The 19,256-nt window shown below is 44.5% G+C and overlaps 1 protein-coding gene across 1 annotated transcript in view; it reads right to left on the reverse strand.

Annotated features, from left to right (window-relative positions):
* Nucleotides 1-19,256, reverse strand: part of FRMD4A (FERM domain containing 4A) — a 218,259-nt gene that overhangs the window by 67,845 nt on the left and 131,158 nt on the right. Inside the window, exons 5-7 of the mRNA XM_059472090.1 lie at nt 11,734-11,818; nt 7,371-7,427; nt 4,902-4,924 (exon numbers count right to left, since the gene is read on the reverse strand). Coding sequence (XP_059328073.1) covers nt 4,902-4,924; nt 7,371-7,427; nt 11,734-11,818 — 165 coding nt within the window. The remainder of the gene's footprint in view (nt 1-4,901; nt 4,925-7,370; nt 7,428-11,733; nt 11,819-19,256) is intronic.

Below are 19,256 nucleotides of genomic sequence, written 5' to 3' on the forward strand. Positions count from 1 at the left end.
TAGTGAAATGTCCCAGTGTGTTTGTTTTATTACTGTATTTAGAAAATGTTTGTTTAATCCGGTCGCTTGTGCTGCATTTATTTTATATTCGGAAGTGTCCAGCCTCTAGGGCTGATATATACAGAAGGATATTTAGGACACAGATTTATTAATATGCAGGGGAAAGGCCCCAAAGACACTTTCTCTCTGTCCCCTAGACCGCTTTATTTCTTTTTTTTTTCCTATGGTGGAAATGGTAATATTTAAAGGACTGAATAACAATATGAAACCTGAACTGGAAAAGCCATCTGCATGGGGTCCTGAAAGCTGGTTAGAAAGCTGAAGTAAGGTTGACTAACATTGGACCTAGAAAACAGAACTCCTTTTTCTTGGGTTTGTTCTGGTACTGCCTGTTTAATAAGTCTTGTCAAATAAATTAGTCACCACCTCTTAGTATCTTTATCTACACATGGGGAAAAAAGGCCTGCCTAGAACTTCATAAATATTTTGTGAAAAACAAGTTTTTGCATACTGTCTAAAATAATTTTGAGCAAGATTACATATGCAGTTGTCTCAGGAAATCCATACATTTTCCAGCATGTGTAATAACAATGATCAGGAACAAAACAAAACTGCAGGTTAAAGTTACAAACTCTTCTCAGCATGGTGATTCATTCTGTAGAATGCAAGAGGAAATGCATACTCTGAGATTCTCAGATTAGATGGTACTTTTCAAAATACAGTGTTTAGGATTTTACCATTAGGCTGCAAGAAAGCAGGCCAGGTTTTCTAACCCTTTAATACACTCTAATTGGTTAAATGTCACTTGGTTACACAGAAAGAAAAGTAAGCCTAAAACTATGTTAGATTACCATCTGCCCAAACGCTGAAATTATTGTGAAATTCTGCCTAGCAGGAAACTGGCTGTTAGCTTTCCTCCCTTGTTATTCTTTCATGTATTGCTGGGAGACACTTGGAGCTCAATTGAAATGTCTCATACTTTTTAACTGGAAGAAATGTAGCAATGAGGAACTAGCTGCAGTGGTTCAGGATTTTGTTTTACTCAGAGGTTTTTCTTTCCCATCCCCAAACTGAGGGACAAATTATCTGTATATGCCATTTCTTGCTGCTTTGATATACAAGCAGTTTAAGGCTGAAGAAACGGATTATGAACATTTTAAAAAAAAGCTGGTGTGAATTTCCCAGAGATTTTGGGACTGGACTCTCAATCTAGGATTAAATTAGGAAAAAATCCCAATTATTTTAACAATATGCTGTATTCCCCCACAAATTAGCCAGGGCAGCCTTGGTAATTCCTTTATGTAGGCCTAAAGAGAGTCACACCTGTAGGATTTGTGTTCATCTAAGGAACTGAAATTTGTCCTGCCCATGCTCTGCCAACCAAGCGTGACTCAACTCCCAACTAGAAACAAGATTAGTTTGAGCTAATAACCTTTAGATCTGTCTGCAGGGTACCAGTGTGGAATCTTTATACATGCAATTCTGTGCCTTTGAAGTCAAAATGTTTCAGCTAATACTGAAAAGCACAGATCCAAACTTAAGTGTCCAGTTCCACCTGAAAACCAGCTAAACAGGAAACTTGATTGTCCGAAATTCAATGGTATGTTCCAGACTAAAAGTAAACATATTTAAGTCTTGTCAGCTGAAGCATTTGGGCATTCTCTTTCAGTAATGTGAAAATGCTCTTCTTTAGTACAAAGGACTAGGAACTTCTTAAGAAGAAAAGTTCAAACCTCATTCTGCCTGAATCTTTATCAACTAAGAGATGGAGACCTCTTGTAGCAAATATTTAGAAATACTTAGCTGATTTAAATAGGATCAGGAACTCAGGGTTTCTGATAAGCTTGTTTTTGAAATTAAACACATATTAGAAATAGAAAAGGACTTAAAAGAATTGATCACTAAACTCATCTGTCAGGGCTGTTGTGACATTTTATTTCAAGACAGATGAGGGTGACCTGGACTGTGTTCCCCAAGCTTAGCAAAACCTGGGAATTACTGTGATGCCCAAGGTGACAAGAAGCAGTGATAACAGACTCATGCATGGTAATGCCCTACTAAAGGATCATGTTTGAAATGACACAAGCTGCTTTTTGGAAGAGGCAAAAGGAGTATTCTGAGCACAGTGATTATTCTGAGGTATGGGATGATTTCCTCAAAAGCAGCAGTGGGAGCTGCTGCCACTGAGGATCTATCAGTTCACAGAGGTAGAATGCTGACTGTTAGAGTTTATAGGATTGATTCTGCTTTTTCAGTTCCCACAAGGCCCAAAGAGCAAACTTGCAACTGCATTCAAGAGTCCCGAGCCAGCTGCAGATCCTCCAGGTGGCTGCAGTGGGGTTTGGAGGCAACCCCACTCTGGCCACCATGGGCAGGTGCCCACACGCAGCTGGAGCTGTGACACTTTGGCTTTGACTGTCCCAGCACCTGAGGTGATCAGCAGTGACTCACAGGAAGGCTCCCATGGGGAACAGCAATTCTCCCATCACCACCAATGAGCCAGAGTTTATGCACTTTTCTGGATGGGGGCCAGAGAGAAACTTCTACTCACAGGCTATAAATCTGATGGTGGCAGTAGACAGGACAGGTGTGGGAAAGCTGCAGTCTGCGTTCCACGCATGCAACCCTTTAGAATTAAATTATTTCTTCAAAAACAAAGAGTTGAAGAGTTCAGCCTTCACACAACATATGTTGCCATGCACAACATATAATCTTTAAATCTCAGCAGCAAGACAATCACAACTGCAAAGCTTCTCTGTCTCAAAGAGTAGGCACTTCTACTTTAAACAGTATTTCAACATCAACTAATTTCAGACACTGAAGCTAACTTGATCCCTAAGAGAAGTCAGAACATTTGCCTTCACCTGCAGTTCCTCTGGCCAGCCTGAGGCTTGGTTTGCCTGCCAGATTTTACACTGCTGATACAATAACCACAAATCTCAGCAGGCAAAAATCTTGACCACAACAACCTCATGTTGACTTCAGTAGCACCTGGATCTCACTCAGCACATAAACCTATGTCAGTGCACATTAGATGGGAGCTGCTGGACAGACATCCCTGGGAAGTCTTCTCTACCATAGAGCATCAGGGTAGCATTATTCTATCTTCCTCTATGAACAGCCTTCAAACTGGCAGATTTCTTTGTCCCCAAAGTCCATTTAAAAATTAAGATCCCTGGCAGTGCCCTCAAATTGTTATTATGACACCCCTCCTCTGCCTGACTTGGATGTAAGGAATCCCCCTTTCACTTCAAACCACTGTGATCCACAGGGGAAAGAACTCAGAGCTGTTTTCATGGGCCTGGTGATGACAGCCAGACTGATGTGGTGGGAGCAGTGAACACCATGGCTTGAGGTATCTTCTGTGCCCTCAGAGAAGATTCCCCATTTCTCTGCGGCCTAGAGAAACACACTGTGATAAACACAACCATTCCTCTTACAAGGGACACCACACAGCTTTTAGCAGGTGGATACTTTCCACCAGATGTTTCCATTTCTGGTCTGGAAAAGATAAAATGCTTTCAGTCCTGTTACTCTGAGCTATCTGATTCCTTTCTGTTCTGAGTTTCACAGTCTGAATGTACACTTTCCAAGTGTGTTTTCACCATAACCAAGACATTCTGGCAAACAAATATCGCTCTTCTTAGCAAAAGTAGTGGTTTATCAGAGGTTGAAATGGCAAAACTTTGGTTGGCCTAACTCTTCTGGACTGAGTGCTCAGCAGTGCACTGAAAACCCAGACTGAAAAGTCAGAGCCACATGCACTCCAGTACCCCCTAAATAAACAGTGCTGATAGCCAAGTTATTCCAACTTGGGCAGAACTGAAAAATGAAGCAAGACTGGGTTTGTGTCTCTGTGGTCAGATGCAAATCAGGATTTTGCAAGTTCATTAAAGTTTTGAGAAATGATAAGGCAGAGCTTAAACTTCCTTTTAGCAAGGGCTACCTTATGTCATCTCAGATTCCATGATAGGCAGGAGATATCTACAATGCAGTTCCTTTTCACTGATTTGTCACCATTTTAGCTGGCTGGAAGTTCCAATCCACCAGAAAGTGGAACCTGCCTGTTCTTCACAGCCTCCTATCATTACAGTCTTGTTTCAGTGTATCGCAATGCTGACAAAATTAAGACAATTTTTGGGCTCACCTGACAATTCAACCCCACTGCCCATTTCTTTTCTCCTCTGAAACTAACTTTAATGGATATTGTAGTCCTCCAGACTATATGAAATTTTTAGCATCATCAGTTCTCCTGAGCTTTACACTAAGAACTTCCATGTTTCTCACGAGACACCAAACAACCATCTGACCTTCAGCTGCTACTAATGCATAAATCACAGACACAGTCAACTTACAGGAAAATTATTGGGCATTTTATTAAGAGTCTTCTGAAACAGCAAGTACAGTGACCTCATTGAGTTTCTTACAGTAAGTCTGAAGATTTGGCTCAAGGGATAGCAGATGTTCAACAAAACCAATTATCGAATCAGTGATTTTGAGAACTGTCCAAATTCAATCTGAAATATCAATTAGTGATGGAATTTTAATGCTGCCTCTGGCAGGATCTGTGATATAACAGTGATTTTAGAGTCATTTCCGTAGCAATTTCCCTCTGAAGACTAGTCTATTTCCTGAACTTCATGACCACATAATGAGATTTGTCAACAACAAAATCACAAACAATACTGTTTGCAAGGCATGCTCTGGCCAAAGGTTGTGTTTGGTGAAGAAATTATGTCAGGAAACATGATGTCTACGTTAGCCATGCTCACACAGCTGCATTGCTAACTGAGGCAATCCTGTTGCTATACAGCTACAACTGAGTTGCATGTCTCACACAGGAATTTTACCAGATTTATTCTTACATCACACAATGGCAAAAACTTTTTAAGTTCACTTACCTTGAAAAATCTCCCTTTGCCTCCTGTAAAACAAGGAAGAGAAAAATATAATTAAAAACAGGGAAAAAAAAAAGAGAAGAGAAGGCTGTTCAAGATTTTCCATTTGCAAAATTCATTTAGCAGCAATTTCCTGTTGTAATTGATTCCTCATGCAGGTTTTGGAACCAGTATCTAATGTCAAGTGCCATGATAGAGTGAGTTGGGCAGATTAACAAACAAAAGATCTAATATAGGGCCAGATGATTCCTCATTCTGCTGTGGATACCTAAGATGCTACAGGAAATAATGCCAGTAAATAAGAAATTCTGGGTGCTACATTAATAGAAAATCTCTGAAGTCTCAGTGGCTTTGCAGCCTCTGAGACTGCAACTCCCCTGACTTTTTAACAAGTATTCTGGCCATTTTCTAGTACCTAGACTTTCAAAAAGCTTGCTCACTGTCAGCTTTCAAGGGGATGCAAGACACAGGTTTCTCTAATTCCATGCTGGGTGTTTGGGGGAGTATTTAGCTCCCTTACTTATACATCTAGATACTTCTATTTATTACTATCACAGCCTGACATTAAAGGGTTGGATAATGTTCCATTACAGTAGTTAGTCTTACTGCACACCTGGAGAATCCCCAGAATCTGGTGAGTGCCCTCTGCAATAGATTTAGCACACATTTTGCATTTTCCATTTACCACAGACAATATGCCTTTCATATGATTCATGCTGAAGCACCTCATTTGCCACCAGCTACACAGAAAGCACAGTGCAAGAATGTAATTTGTGCTGTGAGGGAGTTTCCACTGCCAAAAGGACTGGGCTTTGTGCTCAGGTCTTTTGTCTTTACATCCATTCATCTACCCACAAAACCAGCCAGCCCACGTCCAGTGGTGTTTCAGTCCTGAGGCTGGGGTAAAGTTCAGAGCTCTGGTGGTACTTTAATTTGTTCTGGTTATAAAACAATTTGAAATAGGGCTGCAGAATAAATCACTTGAGTTCTGACAGACCTTTACTATCTTTCCATTTCCCTCTGAGTGAACTGAAGGGCAGACAAGCACTTCTTTGGTTCATAGGAAGGAGTCTTTGAGCATGTCATGATTACAGTTCAACACAGAACAAACCCAAAGGACTTGCTCTTGCCTGCATGGGTACGAGCACACTGAATTTAAAAACAATTTTGTAGGGTATATTTTTCATAATTCACTGCTTTGACTTAAATGCTGCAGCAAGAAGTAGAACAAAATGCAGTATGATTCCTTTTGTTTTGCTTGGATCCTGTCACAAACACGGGTTGTAGTAGTTTCTGGTTACAGGCAGCAAAGGTGTGGCTTGTTTTGACTGTTTTCATTAAGTTACACATCAAACTACTACAGGAATAAGCGTAACATCCTGTGTTTGTGGCAAGAAACAATCCCAGCAACAAGGGTTAGTTACAGCTCTGGGTCTGACTGTACAATTACTAAGCACTAAGTTATTCACTAGGATGAGCAGACAATAGATTCATAACCCCACTGCTGCTCCTCACAATGAGCCCGTTGTTTGATGTGTATTCCCCCAACAGCCAATATGTGATTTCTATAATGTGCTGCTAATTGAGTCCTCCATCCTGACTCTCTCGCTCCATTCTTGTTGCATAAAATGATTTTAATGAAGGTTCAAATCCCTACACATTAATTGCTTCTTTAACGTGGCAAGTGCTCTAGAAGTGCAGCGCATTGTTATTTATTAGTGCAGTCTGATGAGCTGGTTTGTCTGTTCACATGGCTCTTCATAGCTTCATGGCTGATGGGAACAAAATTAAAACTACAGACTGTAAGAGAGGGGAAACAAGGATCATCTGACCATTATGACTGATCTGCTCCCACAGTCATGCTTCTAAAAAGAGAGCTTTCACAAAACCCACCCTCACTACCCTGAAAATGTTCCCTTCTGGGAACCAGACATTTACCAAACACTGCTTGGTCATTTGCTCTCTGACCCTTTTCCCTCTTCTTGAAGAGCAGAACTTTGAAAGACAATATTTAGAAAGGTCTTTAAACCATTCTGCCCACGTTGGAGAATACAGACAGCTGCATATGTAGAAGCTTATGCAGTTCATCAGAGGACCAAGCCCCACTGGGAAAACAAATGCAAGTTAAAAAAACAACATTGCATATGGATTTCACCTAGGAATTTGCATTCATCACTTAGATTTTCTCTGTCTGTACATCACACCCCAGAGTCTTGGATATCTGTGCTGGTGCAAACATAACAACATTTCTGTATGCAAAATGTTGAGCAGTACCTGCTCCCTGAGTGGGGAGGTCTAGTTTGAGAGCCTTCTATACCCATTTTGACAGAAACAATAAAAATTGTGCAAAGACATCTTTTTCCTGCAACTGGTGGGAACTCCTACACTTCCACACAGACATTGTGGATTTGGTAAATCAAAACATTTACTGCAGCATGAGGAAGCACCAAGTGAGAGAAGGTGGGTGCTTACCTGCAAGATGTATGCAGCCAGTTCAAACACCACTTCACTGTCAACCTCAATGAGTTCCTTGAAAGGTGAAGAAAACAAGAAAGAAAAAGAGAGTTGAGCTGCTATAAGAAGAACATACATCTCCTCCTGACTACTGCATGGTGAAGCATGCAGTGCCAGTTTTCTCCCTTGGCTAGGCTTCAAAGTATTCCCTGTGCTCCTGGAGACAAAAGGGAGGGAGAGCCTGCCCACTCAGATATGGAAAAAGCCAAATATTCAGTGCAATGTGCTGGTTAATGAAGCATAACTGGATGTGGCATGAAGGGATTCCTGGGGGAGGAGTGAGGAGAAGGCAGGTGGAAGGGGTAGGATAAGGGCACATTTTATTCTCTTGTGTGATTTAGTGAAAAACAGTCCAACATATAAATTTTTTTGCCCTCAGATGTGACCATGGCTCAAGGGAACACAGCCATGTCCTTGGCTCACAGAAGCAGGGAATGAGAATTTGTTTTCAACACACTGAGGTGTTATCAAAGCCCCCACTGGATTCCTCTGGCCTTTGCAAAAGGTAAACTCACAGGAACATGAACCATATTTGCTCTCGCAGGATTTGAGCCCTGGCTTTGTCCTTTTCACCCCCCAAGAGCACTGAAGCTGGGGGTGGTTTGACAATGAGCTGTGACAGCAAGTCTTCTCCATTTTATAGGATCCTGCCACTGATGAAAGCAATCTTGAAGGGTTTTACTTGGACACCGTGGTCACATGAAGAACACTGATGGTTCCAACAGCTCCTCTCAGGATTCCTCTGCTGAGCCAGGCCCTGCTATGGCTGAATGTGCAGAATGCAGTCAAAGCATCAAAAATGCTTGAGATGGGAGGCACAAGAATTACTCTGGAGGCCAAGCATGCTATTTCTGACTCTCTGGTCCCTGCCTTTGGGAAGCCAGTGGGCTTTTACTGAGATAATGTCTCTACTGTGCAACTAAAACTCCTACATTGTCTCCTATGGACATGGCCCAGTAAACTGGGTCACTGTTCAGCTCATTCCTACAGTGGTTTTTCTGCTGTATTTATTTAAGCTGCTGTTTTTAATATTTTACTTCATCTGGCAAGAAATGAGTGATCTAAATATAGATCACTGCTGTGATCCATGTTCCAGCCAACTCATGGCCACACCTCATTTACAAGCCACAATTGCTGCATTGGCTTGTCTCTGGCAAAATCAAAAACAAAGGGAACAAAAACGCAGGATAAGATCCAGGTGTCCTCGGCTTTCACTAGTGCCAGCTTTTTAAAATAAGTTCACCTCTTTCATAACAGCTCCTTGGGGAGTGAAGAGCAGCTCTGCTAGGGGCGATAAACATGCCTTTCCCCTCTCAGCTGAGCTGCCTGAGTCACGCAGGCACCTGCACCGGTGACGAGCCCGTGCCAAGGGAAGCGGCTGCTGCAAGAGGTGGATTCAGCTGCAGGCAGGGCTGGGCTGGGGCTACCAGGCAATCCCATAGCAAAGGGCAATGCAGGGTAGAACCAGAGCACCTGCTCTTCCTCCTGGATGGGAGCATCAGGCACGGCACGGACAAACCAGCCCGTGCAACCATGTGTCGATGCTATGGCAAGTCTGTACTGGCAGGTGGAGTGTGCCGGAGCCCATTCTCTGGCCCCAAGAATGGTAGCTGGGGTGCAGCAGAGCTCATGACTAAACACTCACCCTGTCTCCCCCAGTCCCAGATCGGGTTTCCACCGCTGTGCTGCCTATTTGGAACAGGTGTGCATCCTTGATCTCTGCCTGGGGCAGAGCCAGTTGGCACAGGCCAAAAACCCACGCCAGAAAGTGCGAGTCATTAAACAGCCTCTCCGATCAAGGCACAGTGCCTGATGCCAAGCCCTGTCTGCTTTGGTAGTACAAATGTGGCTTGGCCTTTCTGACGAAAGTGGCTTGCTGGTACTGTGCAAGGGTTTGGGTGTGTGGGTTCATGAATGTCTTACTACTCATCAGGGTTGGTGAGTGAAGCAATGGGCACAGGCAGAGGAGCACAGCACACAACACATGGCCAGGTGGCAACTCAGTGACCAGCAGCCCTAAACTAGGCCTCAGTTTTATTCTTTCCCACCCTGAGCAAGGGGATGTTCGAGGATGTGTGTCTGGAGAATCTATGGTGTTAGTTCCTAACACTGTGACAGCACCTCAGACCTTTCCCTGTTTCGTACACATTTATCTTTCTGGGCTGCAGGGGAGCCAGGGCTGGAGGTTTCCCTCGGAAGTCCAATAAGGAAACTTTTGGTGCAACAAGGAAGCTCTCAAGCTTTGGCAGCATGCGACATCATGTGCCAGCTGCAGGAATGACAAGCACTGGCTGTGCTTGGACACCAAATCCCCCACAACATTACATTAAGAGGAATCTGCCGGGCTGGGTGCTCGCCCTGAGCCTTAGCAGACACTTTGCACCCAACTTTCAAATTCAGTGTCTTTTTCAATAGCACAGCATGGCTTACTGTGGCTGGAAGTCAAATGGGGAAGGATCTGCATGTGGGACTTCAGGAGGGCTATTCTTGGATAGAGATGCTCAGCTTGAATGTGCAAAGTAATGGTTTCAGGAGAGGTCAGACTAAAATAGACACACTTAGATCTGTAGGCACTTTGTTTTCTTTATTTTGTTCCCCTCTTTTTCTTATTAAGCTTCCTCCAAAAAAAGAATAACAGTGTAAGCTCTTTCTGGCAGTACTTCAAAAAGGAACTTTCCCCAGGAACCAAAACGTGATGCTCACTGAGCTTGTTGCTGGAGAAGGCTGACTAAGCACATCTAATTGCAGCCTTGCCGGAGAGCAAAGCACTGCACAGCTCAGCTCAGCAGCCCTGCCCAGTTCCTGGGCACTGAAAAATGCTTCTGCCCCGCATTTTAGAAAATACAAAGTTATTGTCCATGTATTTTAGGACATATAAATGTCAAGTGAGGCTCCAGATTTGGTGTAATCTACTTGGTTTAGCAGGTGACAAATGTGCTGAGGGTTGTGGGAGGGTGGAATAATCTCTCCCTGACTACATCTGTCTTTTCCTACCACTTCCTCTCTGGCAGATGGAGGTGAGTCACAGGAATGGCCTCTGCCAGCACAGAGGGAGGTAGGAGGGATCCTCCCAGGGAATCCCAGCTGCTGACACACCTCTCCCAGCCCAAGACATCCAGCCCACCTGGCTGAGTCTGCACACTGCCAATCTCCACCGCAGCGTGGTCTGGGGCTGGCTGATTTTCCAGACCTTGCCACGCACAGCTGGCTTGTGGCATGAGAGGGATCAGCTTCATGGCTCTGCTGTGGGCACCTCTCCAAGCTGAGGGTGTGGATAAGCCAGGATGCTTTATCTCTGGCACAGAGTACCTGGCAAGAGGCTGCTCTGAGCGGCAGTGGCAGGGACAGCAGCCTGGTCTTCCAGGAGTGGACCAGGGAGGGCAATCACTCATACAAAAACATTTCTCAGTGCATGGCTTGTTCCTCTGCCAGGTGATCTTTGGTGCATACCAAGAGACACCTTTACCCCACTCACATATAATCCCATAAACTGCTCCCATCCCACAAATCTGAGGTCACTCAGCTGGTTCAGCCTGGAGAGGAGGCTGAGGGGGAGACCTCATGGTGATCTGCAACATCCTCAGGAGGAAATGAGGGACAGGCACTGAACGCTTATCTGGAGAACAGTGACATGCCGAGGGAGTGACGCGAAACTGACACACGGTTGGATATCAGGAAAAGCTTCTTCATTCAGAGGGTGGCTGGGCACTGGAACAGGGAAGTGGTCACAGCACTGAGCCTGACAGAGTTCAAGATGCCTTTGGACAACACTCTCAGGAACATGGTGGGACTCTTGGGGTTTATGCGTGCAGAGCCAAGAGCTGGACTGGACGATCCTTGCTGTTCCTTTCCATCCGAGGCCACTCCATCGTTCTCTCTCCCTCTCCCCCCTCACACACGCCGCTGTCCTCTCCCCGAAGATGGCGCCCGCGCCGCACTGCCGCCCTCTGCGGGCCCGAAACCCTCACGGCAGCCGCTGGGCCCAGAGCGCCTTTTTAACACAAATCCAGACATTTCCTTCTAAATACAAGCCAGTTTATAATTTTGGCAGTGCCGTTTTCCTCCTGCCAGCCACAAGAGTTACTTCCAGGGCTGTTTTACCTCAGAACCACTCTCTGACAGGAAAGCTGCTGCCAAGTGCGGTGGCAGCTGGAGACAGAGGAGTGAGGGAATGTGTGAGGAGGAGGAGGAGGAGAAGAGAAGGAGGAGGAGAAGGAGAAGAAGGTTGTATCTGGAAGTCCAGGTGTGACCAATGTAAATTTTGGGGCAGGGAATGCAGATCCAGGTGTCTCAGCCCACTCTGAGCTCCCCAAGTTCTCACCTTGTAGATGCAGGACTTGGCGTTCAAGAAGAACAGCTCGATGGTAGCATTGTCCTTCAGATAGGAGATGCTTTCAATGTAGAACCTGAAATGGAAAGCAAGAGGGGTGAGACATAAGGGAACTAGGGCAAAACTTATTATAAATGAAAAATGTGGTCAATGGAGTAATGATGAATGTGCTAAAAATGAACTTTCTTCTCTTACACCAGGCTGAGGTGATGAAGCTCGTGCACACTCCAGGGCGTGATCAGACACCATCACCTCAGCCATACCAAATGAACTGGATCACCAAGTGGATGATTTAGGTTCAAATAATCATCTTTTTTTTTTTTTTTTTTTTTTCAGACTTAAAATAAACCTTTATTCTGTTTTCTTGTAAACTTCACCTTCATTTGCCATCACATTTTCACCATCAGCATTTCTTCATCACTCCTTCACTCATCGCAACAATTCGGTGCTGCTAACCTGCATCTTGTAAAATATTCATCTACAAAAATGCACTTTTGGATTCCTTCCCTGTCTCCTTCAGTTCTGCATAAAGCAAATTTTATAAAGGCTTCTTTACATATTATATCTATGGTCTCATGATAAGACAGTAGTTACTAACCTTGCACAGTTTACCAGTATCATGAATAATAATGTTAAGGATGACAGGGAATGATCATAATCTATTTTTTTTTGAGTTGAAGTGATTTCTCAGAACTCAGGAGAAAGCTCAAACCCTCAGTGTCAGAAAAACCCACTCATTTGCATTGGCTTATTGCCCCAAATATTTGTAATTATGTTGAAAGCCCATGATATGTGTGAATTTATTCAGTACTTCATGTCCTGCCTGCTCTGAAGGCCTGATGCTTTGGCAATGAACCTTTTGAGAGCTTTGTGAGAATTGACTCCTGTCCTTAATTCTGCCTTGAGATCTTCTCTTGGGCGGGGGGAAAATGTTCTGGATACTGTCAATGTTAATGACTGATCATTCCATAGGGGTATGTTGTGTGTTCCTGTGGTAACAGAGAAAGCCTGGCTATGTTCAGTGAATGTTAAGGTGAATTTTGCATTGACTTAATGTTTTAGGTAAGGAAAATGAAATAGATCATGATGCTGTTTGGTAGTGATCTTCAAATTGCACTGCAGTGACAGCAACATTCCTTACATAAATTCCAGTGCTATCGAGCCTTGTCAGAGGCAATTAGAATAGGGAAGGTGCCAGGGAAATGGTGTCTGCATCAGGGACTTTTTAACACCCAAATTCCTTAGAAATCTGGGTTGACATGCAGGGTCCAGTTACAGAGAAACCCCACTCCCTGACCCTGCTGTCTGGGAGCAGACAGACCTGCAGACACTCCTAGGGCTTCACACAAGTGCTGAAGGGATTGTCCACATCCAGATATCTGCAGAGTCCAGGGCCTTAAATGTGGCCTTCTTAGGGGCAGAGGTCAAGGCTTTGTAGCGCTCCTAAGTGTCTCCTGAAGGCTCCTCAAAATACTTTATTTCCTGACAGGCAGAACCAACTTCTTGCTTATTAGAGTGAGAGAAACATTTTGTTCATGTACTGAAGGGCTCCTGTCTGTATCACCCTTCCTTCTCCCTCTTCAGAAGAGAAATAAAAATAAAGCCTGGATGAAATAAAATAAACCCAAAGAAAACACCAACAACCAATCAAACCTGCAAAACACCAAAAACATTTGAATGTAGTGATGATGAAGCACAAAGATTAAACTTCTTATTTTTTTCTGGTTTGCAGTTTCACCTACTGTCCTTAAAGTGGTCTCTTTGTAAATAAAGAAAATACTTGACTTTAGAAGTGCAAAAATTGATGCATTAAAAAAGGAACTTTCTTACTAGATCCACTCTCTAGATCCAGTGCAGCTGGCTTCCCATCTGCTGAATTAATGGAGAATAATGCTAATTTGACACATTCTGTGGTTCTTGAACAACCCCCTCTTCTTATCACTGTTACCTGTGCTCTCCAGGTTATGGTGGTAGATTTTCTTATTCCAAGGTCAGAAGAAAACGAGAACATTTTTTCCATTTTGGATCCCAGTGAATGTTAGCCCAAAAGCTTTTTGTTTCAGCAGCTCAAACGCGGCCGTTCTCACCATCACTAGAGGGCAATATTGCATTTCTTACGGCTGCAGGGAGCTTTCCCAAGGCTTTCCACATGGACATAGATCGTTTTCTGTACAAAATTAAGTCTCTGGGAGCACAGAGCCTGCACATGATACTTCATCTCACAAAGAAAACCCAATTCTCAAGTGATCTCCAGCGTGGAGAGTGAGCTGAGAAGCTACTGGCTCTCACACATGCACCCAGACAAATGTGGAACGTGTGCACCGGGAAACTGGTGGTACTTAAAGGAAAACAGATTTGCAGAGGGAACTCTCGTGGGATTTTCTGTGTGGCAAGCTCAGAAAACCTGAACTGGAGTAGACTACCCTGAATTTACAGTTGGTGCAGTAACAACAAAAAGGGCAGGGAAAGACACTTTTTTTTTACACTTATGACTAGTTTCTGTCCCATCTCCTCCTGTTTCCATCTTTTATGAGCACAGTGAAGGAACCAACACTTTACAATGACCAATGTCAATGATGAAGGAGGCAGGCAGGAGCATCCAGCTGCTAAGGCAATGAACCAAGCAAACAAAAATCTGGGTTGAACTCCCAACTTGGACATAGGTTTCCTATATGACCTTCAGAAAACCATTTAGCTGCTGGGCTGTTGAGCTGGGCTTAGCAAACACCCCTCCCTTCTCTGCCCCCCTCTGTCTGTTTTGCCTGCTAAGCTTAGGAGCCTTTGAAGGTCTGTTTCAAGATCATCAGTTTTGAGAGGCAGCTCTCAGATTTCTGTTGAGGACTCCCCAGAGAGCAGCATTCCTTCCTGTGATGTGAAGCTGATGTGCCTGGGATATAATGGATGGGCTGAACAGGGAAATAGGCAATAAAATGTGTCCAAGACCTCTGCTCCACTACCTGCATCTCTTGCAATACACACTCAGCAAATAGTTTTGCCTCCAGCAGCTCCTACAAGAGGTTCCTTGATAGCCAGCAACTGTGCCTGTGAGAAATTAGCTGCCTGCAAGGAAGGGGGAACACCCCATGAGACTTGGGGAGTGTAAAACCAAAGGAATAATTTTGGAGAAAATGTAAAAGATCAGCCAGTGTTAATCTATTTCTGCATTCCTCCTCCCTCCCCACCCCCAGTAACTTGTAATTCATCAAGTACATTTTCTAAGCATTAATTAAATAGACCAGTGAATATTATGCTGGATAATGAACACAAAGTGCCTATCTTAGCTGCTCCCTCTCAGCAGCAGGGAAATAATAATGAGCACTGCAGAAGGTGTCTTGGAAGACTTCAGAAGCTGCTGCATCTGAAATGTTTAAGGCTTTTTAGCTGTGAGGACATGTCTCATACTGATCAGATTGCTCTCTGTTAAGCATTGCTTAACTGACAACTTTCTCTGAGACAGCTTAAGCCCCTGAAGCTGTGATGAATGGCAATTCCCATCATAACCAGCCAAGCACAGCCTCACAGTGGTGCTTGTGGAAACTCCTGATCCTTGGGTGAGGAGAAACTGGTACCACCACAATTTCTCCCTTGAATTCCACACAGGCCCACCCAGCTCTGACTCATGGCTCAGAGAAATGCCTGACTGGGTCCTGGACTCAGCAGTTTGATAAGTGGTTCTCCAGGAGATGGAGAATCCCTTACTGCTGCTGCTGGTCTCGTCTGTGAACCCTGGTGTGTGTGCAGGTGGGCAAATTCAGCAGTGTTGGGAAGGTGTTTGAGCACTAGTGCTCTGTCCTTGTAGTGGGAATAGAGGAATTCAGGACTGCCAAGCACCTGAGCTGGTGGGATACTGGTGTGCACGGTGAGAGAAAAAAATGAGCAGCACTCCTGATCTCCATACACTGAAAGAAACTGTCAAATACAAAATATTTAGCATTGTCTCTAACACTCAGCCCTAGACATATCCTGTCAGCCTGAACTTGGCCATCTATCACCTAGCAGGGACCAGGCTCTCTGCAGCTGAGTTGCTGACTGGGCAGATAGACTGTCATAGCATTTGAGAGCACAAGCCTATGTGTTTACTTCCAAGCAGAACCTGCCAAATGGTAAAAATATTTCCCTGTGATCTTCAACACAATGGTATTTCAAAACATGACCACAGCAAATGGATGTCTTGTCTACTTCAGGTGTCTTATCTTTCTTGAGGCAGGTCTTTCTTTCTTGAATGAGGATATCATCCTCATTCTTGTAAAGTTTGAGTCTGGTGGGAGCCAGCTAATCCAAACACTTCTATTCACATCTTTCCCAGCTGGCTGACTCTGATCTGGTTGGGATGCAGGACAGAGCTGTCAGCAGAGCTCAGTAACCCTCTCAGTGGGCGACCCCTTATTTCATTATTACAAGGAATGGGTAAAAGAGAACACCACTTTTCTGCCTCATCCATGCTGAGGTCTGGCTCATTATCCCTCACCACGTCATTCAGAACCTCAGAGGATAATGTGAAAAATATGAGGCCATTTGTTAACCAGGAAAAGAAAAATCGTATGTGTAGGTATAATGGACTTAAATGCAGATGTCATTATGTCTAGTGTCTTATGCTAAATGAGTATTCTGACCAGCACAGGCTGCACAGCTCCTTTTATGTTCCAGCCCTGTTTGCTAATAGTCATGGCTACACACTTTTATGTGCTGCCACTTAGAAGCAGACAATGCTCATGCTAAATAGTTGTCCTGTTAAGTAATCAGTCAGGAATGAAAATCAGCTAAAACCTCTCCTTCTGCATTGATTTTGCTTTGGATCCCATGTCATGTGTCCTGTGCTCAAGCCCCACCACATCCAGCACCTGGGATTGGTATACAGGGGACAGGGGGCAGCAAGAGAGACAGACCTTCGTAAACCTTTACCTCGTTGCAGGGGAAACTATAACACTGGAGGTGAATTGGATTGCAGAAATTCAGGGAATCACAGCGGCCAAAATAAAAAGCTGTGGATATTTTTTAACCTGAGCCTGTCCCCTCTCTCTCACCAGCTGCACTATATTATGAAGTTGTCTGCATCTTTACCTTCTGTAAATCAATTTTTTGTGGTGCTTCTAAAATGTTGGCCCATTGAATCTCTGGAAAAACATGTGCTTTGGGGATATTTGCTCATTCCTATGCCTCATCTTCCCCATGTACAAAATACTTAGGGATCTGCTTTGGAATATATAGAGACCAACTCTCTTCATCTTTTCTAGGCTGTGTATCCTGGGAGTCTTTGCAAAATACTAAGTGCTCCAGTACAGACATAAGGAAGGGAAGGAGTCAAGGTGGAAGTGCAGCTACATTCCTCCCTCATATTTGGTTACAGCATGAAGCCAAGGCACTGACATGAATATTGTAAGTCCTCTGCCCCCTACCCACATGGGGAACCCAGCCTACCCAGGCTATAAAAGCAGCAACCCAGCTGAACATAGTCTGTAAATTGCTCCACCACTGCAATGTCCCCTAGAGCTTAGCTTGGCTTGCAGAAGTGCATCTTTGCACAAAAAGATGTGATTTTGTACAAAAGCTGTTGCAGCCCCTCTTACCTTGGAGTGATGTGCTTATCTGTCCCAAATGTGAGGTGAGGGCAGTGACTGGATCACAGCAGCACACTGCCTTCCTCCTCTTTTCCCTCAGTCACCAGGGGAATTGCCCCTCAATCTCCTGAGCATCAGCACAGCCCTTTCCTGCTCTTTGGTCATTGCCAGGAGTCACATCTTGGCTATCAGAGGTAACTTGCTGGGTGCGCTGTCTCACATAACACCACCCCTCAGCATCTAGAGAACATCTTTTATCTGAGGATTTCTGACCATTTTAGCAATAGAAATCCCTCCAGCTGTCCCATGAGTTGTCAGCAGCACATGAAGGAAGGATTTGTCTGTCAAAGCTGGCATAAGGATCATTTATTTACTGACTCAGCCCTTGGTCAATGCCAGGATGATGGGACCCCTCATAGCAGACCTTCCTGTTGTGCACTGATGACAGCCCATCACACCCACTGGGGTAAGGTATGAGCACACAAATTGCAGTGAAAACAGAAACAATGTCTGCATGACTTTGACCCAGTCAGAGAATCCGTGTATAGGCACTGAGACAACTACTTCAGCTTGATCCAAATTAGCTACAAATCCTACACTGACAGAATCCATCATTTCTGCATGGTACCTATCATGCAGTCTAAATGCTTCCCAAAATTAGACAAGACAATGCTGCCAGCATCAACACATTCAAAATGTGGCTCAAAACAACAAATTTTCAGAATGCTGCTTTTTCTGCCCCCTCGGTTAGCTGAATGGAAAGGAAAAACAACTTATCCCCTTCTCTCAACACAGCTCACTTATACAAATATATTCCTAGTTAAGCAGAAAACAGAAATGATGTTATGGGACTCAAGAGCCAGACTGCTATTAAGATGTGTGTGTAATGGATGGCTTAGCTCAGAGCTGTGTGCTAAGTAGCAGAGCCCCATTAGTTCCCTTCCTCAAGCAAAGGTCGGTTTTCACACGAGTAAATCTTCTGACTGGACAGAAGTTTCTCATATCTCTAAAGAGCCTCTGAGGAGCGCAGCCTCCCCGCAGGCAATTTATTACACCTTCCCCCGGGTGAGCAGAGCAGGGGGCCACCCTGGGAAGGCTGCAATAAATTGTCTGCAGGGAGCCTTGTCTTCCAGCACAAACAAGGTCTGAGTGGCTGTATTTATACGCCGTGGCTGCCTGGGAGGAGGGGGCTTGCAGGGCTGCCGGCTTTTGGGATCTTCCTGCTTAGCATACACACAGCTGGTGCACACCAACCAGCAAAACACATGCTGTGCAAAGAGATCTGGGCTATGGCATGGGCTTTATAGACAGAGCAGCGCACAGGAGCCCCTGAAAGCAGCTTGGTGGAACTGGCTTGATTATGTGGGTTCTATATTCTGTTTTTTGCCATTGTTTCTACAGCATCCCACGGCAGTGCACAGAGGTGTAGAGCTATAACACGAGCAGGTGATGGCTCTTTGTCTCTCCTTATATGTTGCACAAACTCAGGGATTTTCTGGCCCAGTACTGGTACTGGCAGTGGGTGAGGGAGACAGCACAGCTGCAAGGAGCTCTGGGAGGAGATAGCAATGAGAATGTTCATGTGCCATGGACAGCCAGCCATGAGAATGTGGATGGAGCACCCCAAGGTGCTGAAACCTCTCAGGGCAGTTCCCTGAGCTCTCCTGGGATGATCAAGCTCCATGGGAAACTGGGGTCTGTCACTGCCCTCCTTGCAGTGCAGAGGGCTCTGCACAGGATGAAGGAAGAGCAGAGGAGCACAGTGATTTGTAGATATGTAATTTTGCCCCAGCAACTTCTCCTGGGTGGTAACAGGTGTGATGAAGCTTGGGTGAGAGCAAATTCTGGCACTTCTCTTCCTCTCCCCTGGCTGCAAATTTAATGTGTTTGATAATCTGTTTGTGCAATTTTCCCAGTCCCTATAAACCCCAATTTCACAGCATGGGGCAGAAAGAG

This window comes from Ammospiza nelsoni, chromosome 5 (genome assembly GCF_027579445.1).
Source record: "Ammospiza nelsoni isolate bAmmNel1 chromosome 5, bAmmNel1.pri, whole genome shotgun sequence".
Taxonomy (NCBI): domain Eukaryota; kingdom Metazoa; phylum Chordata; class Aves; order Passeriformes; family Passerellidae; genus Ammospiza; species Ammospiza nelsoni.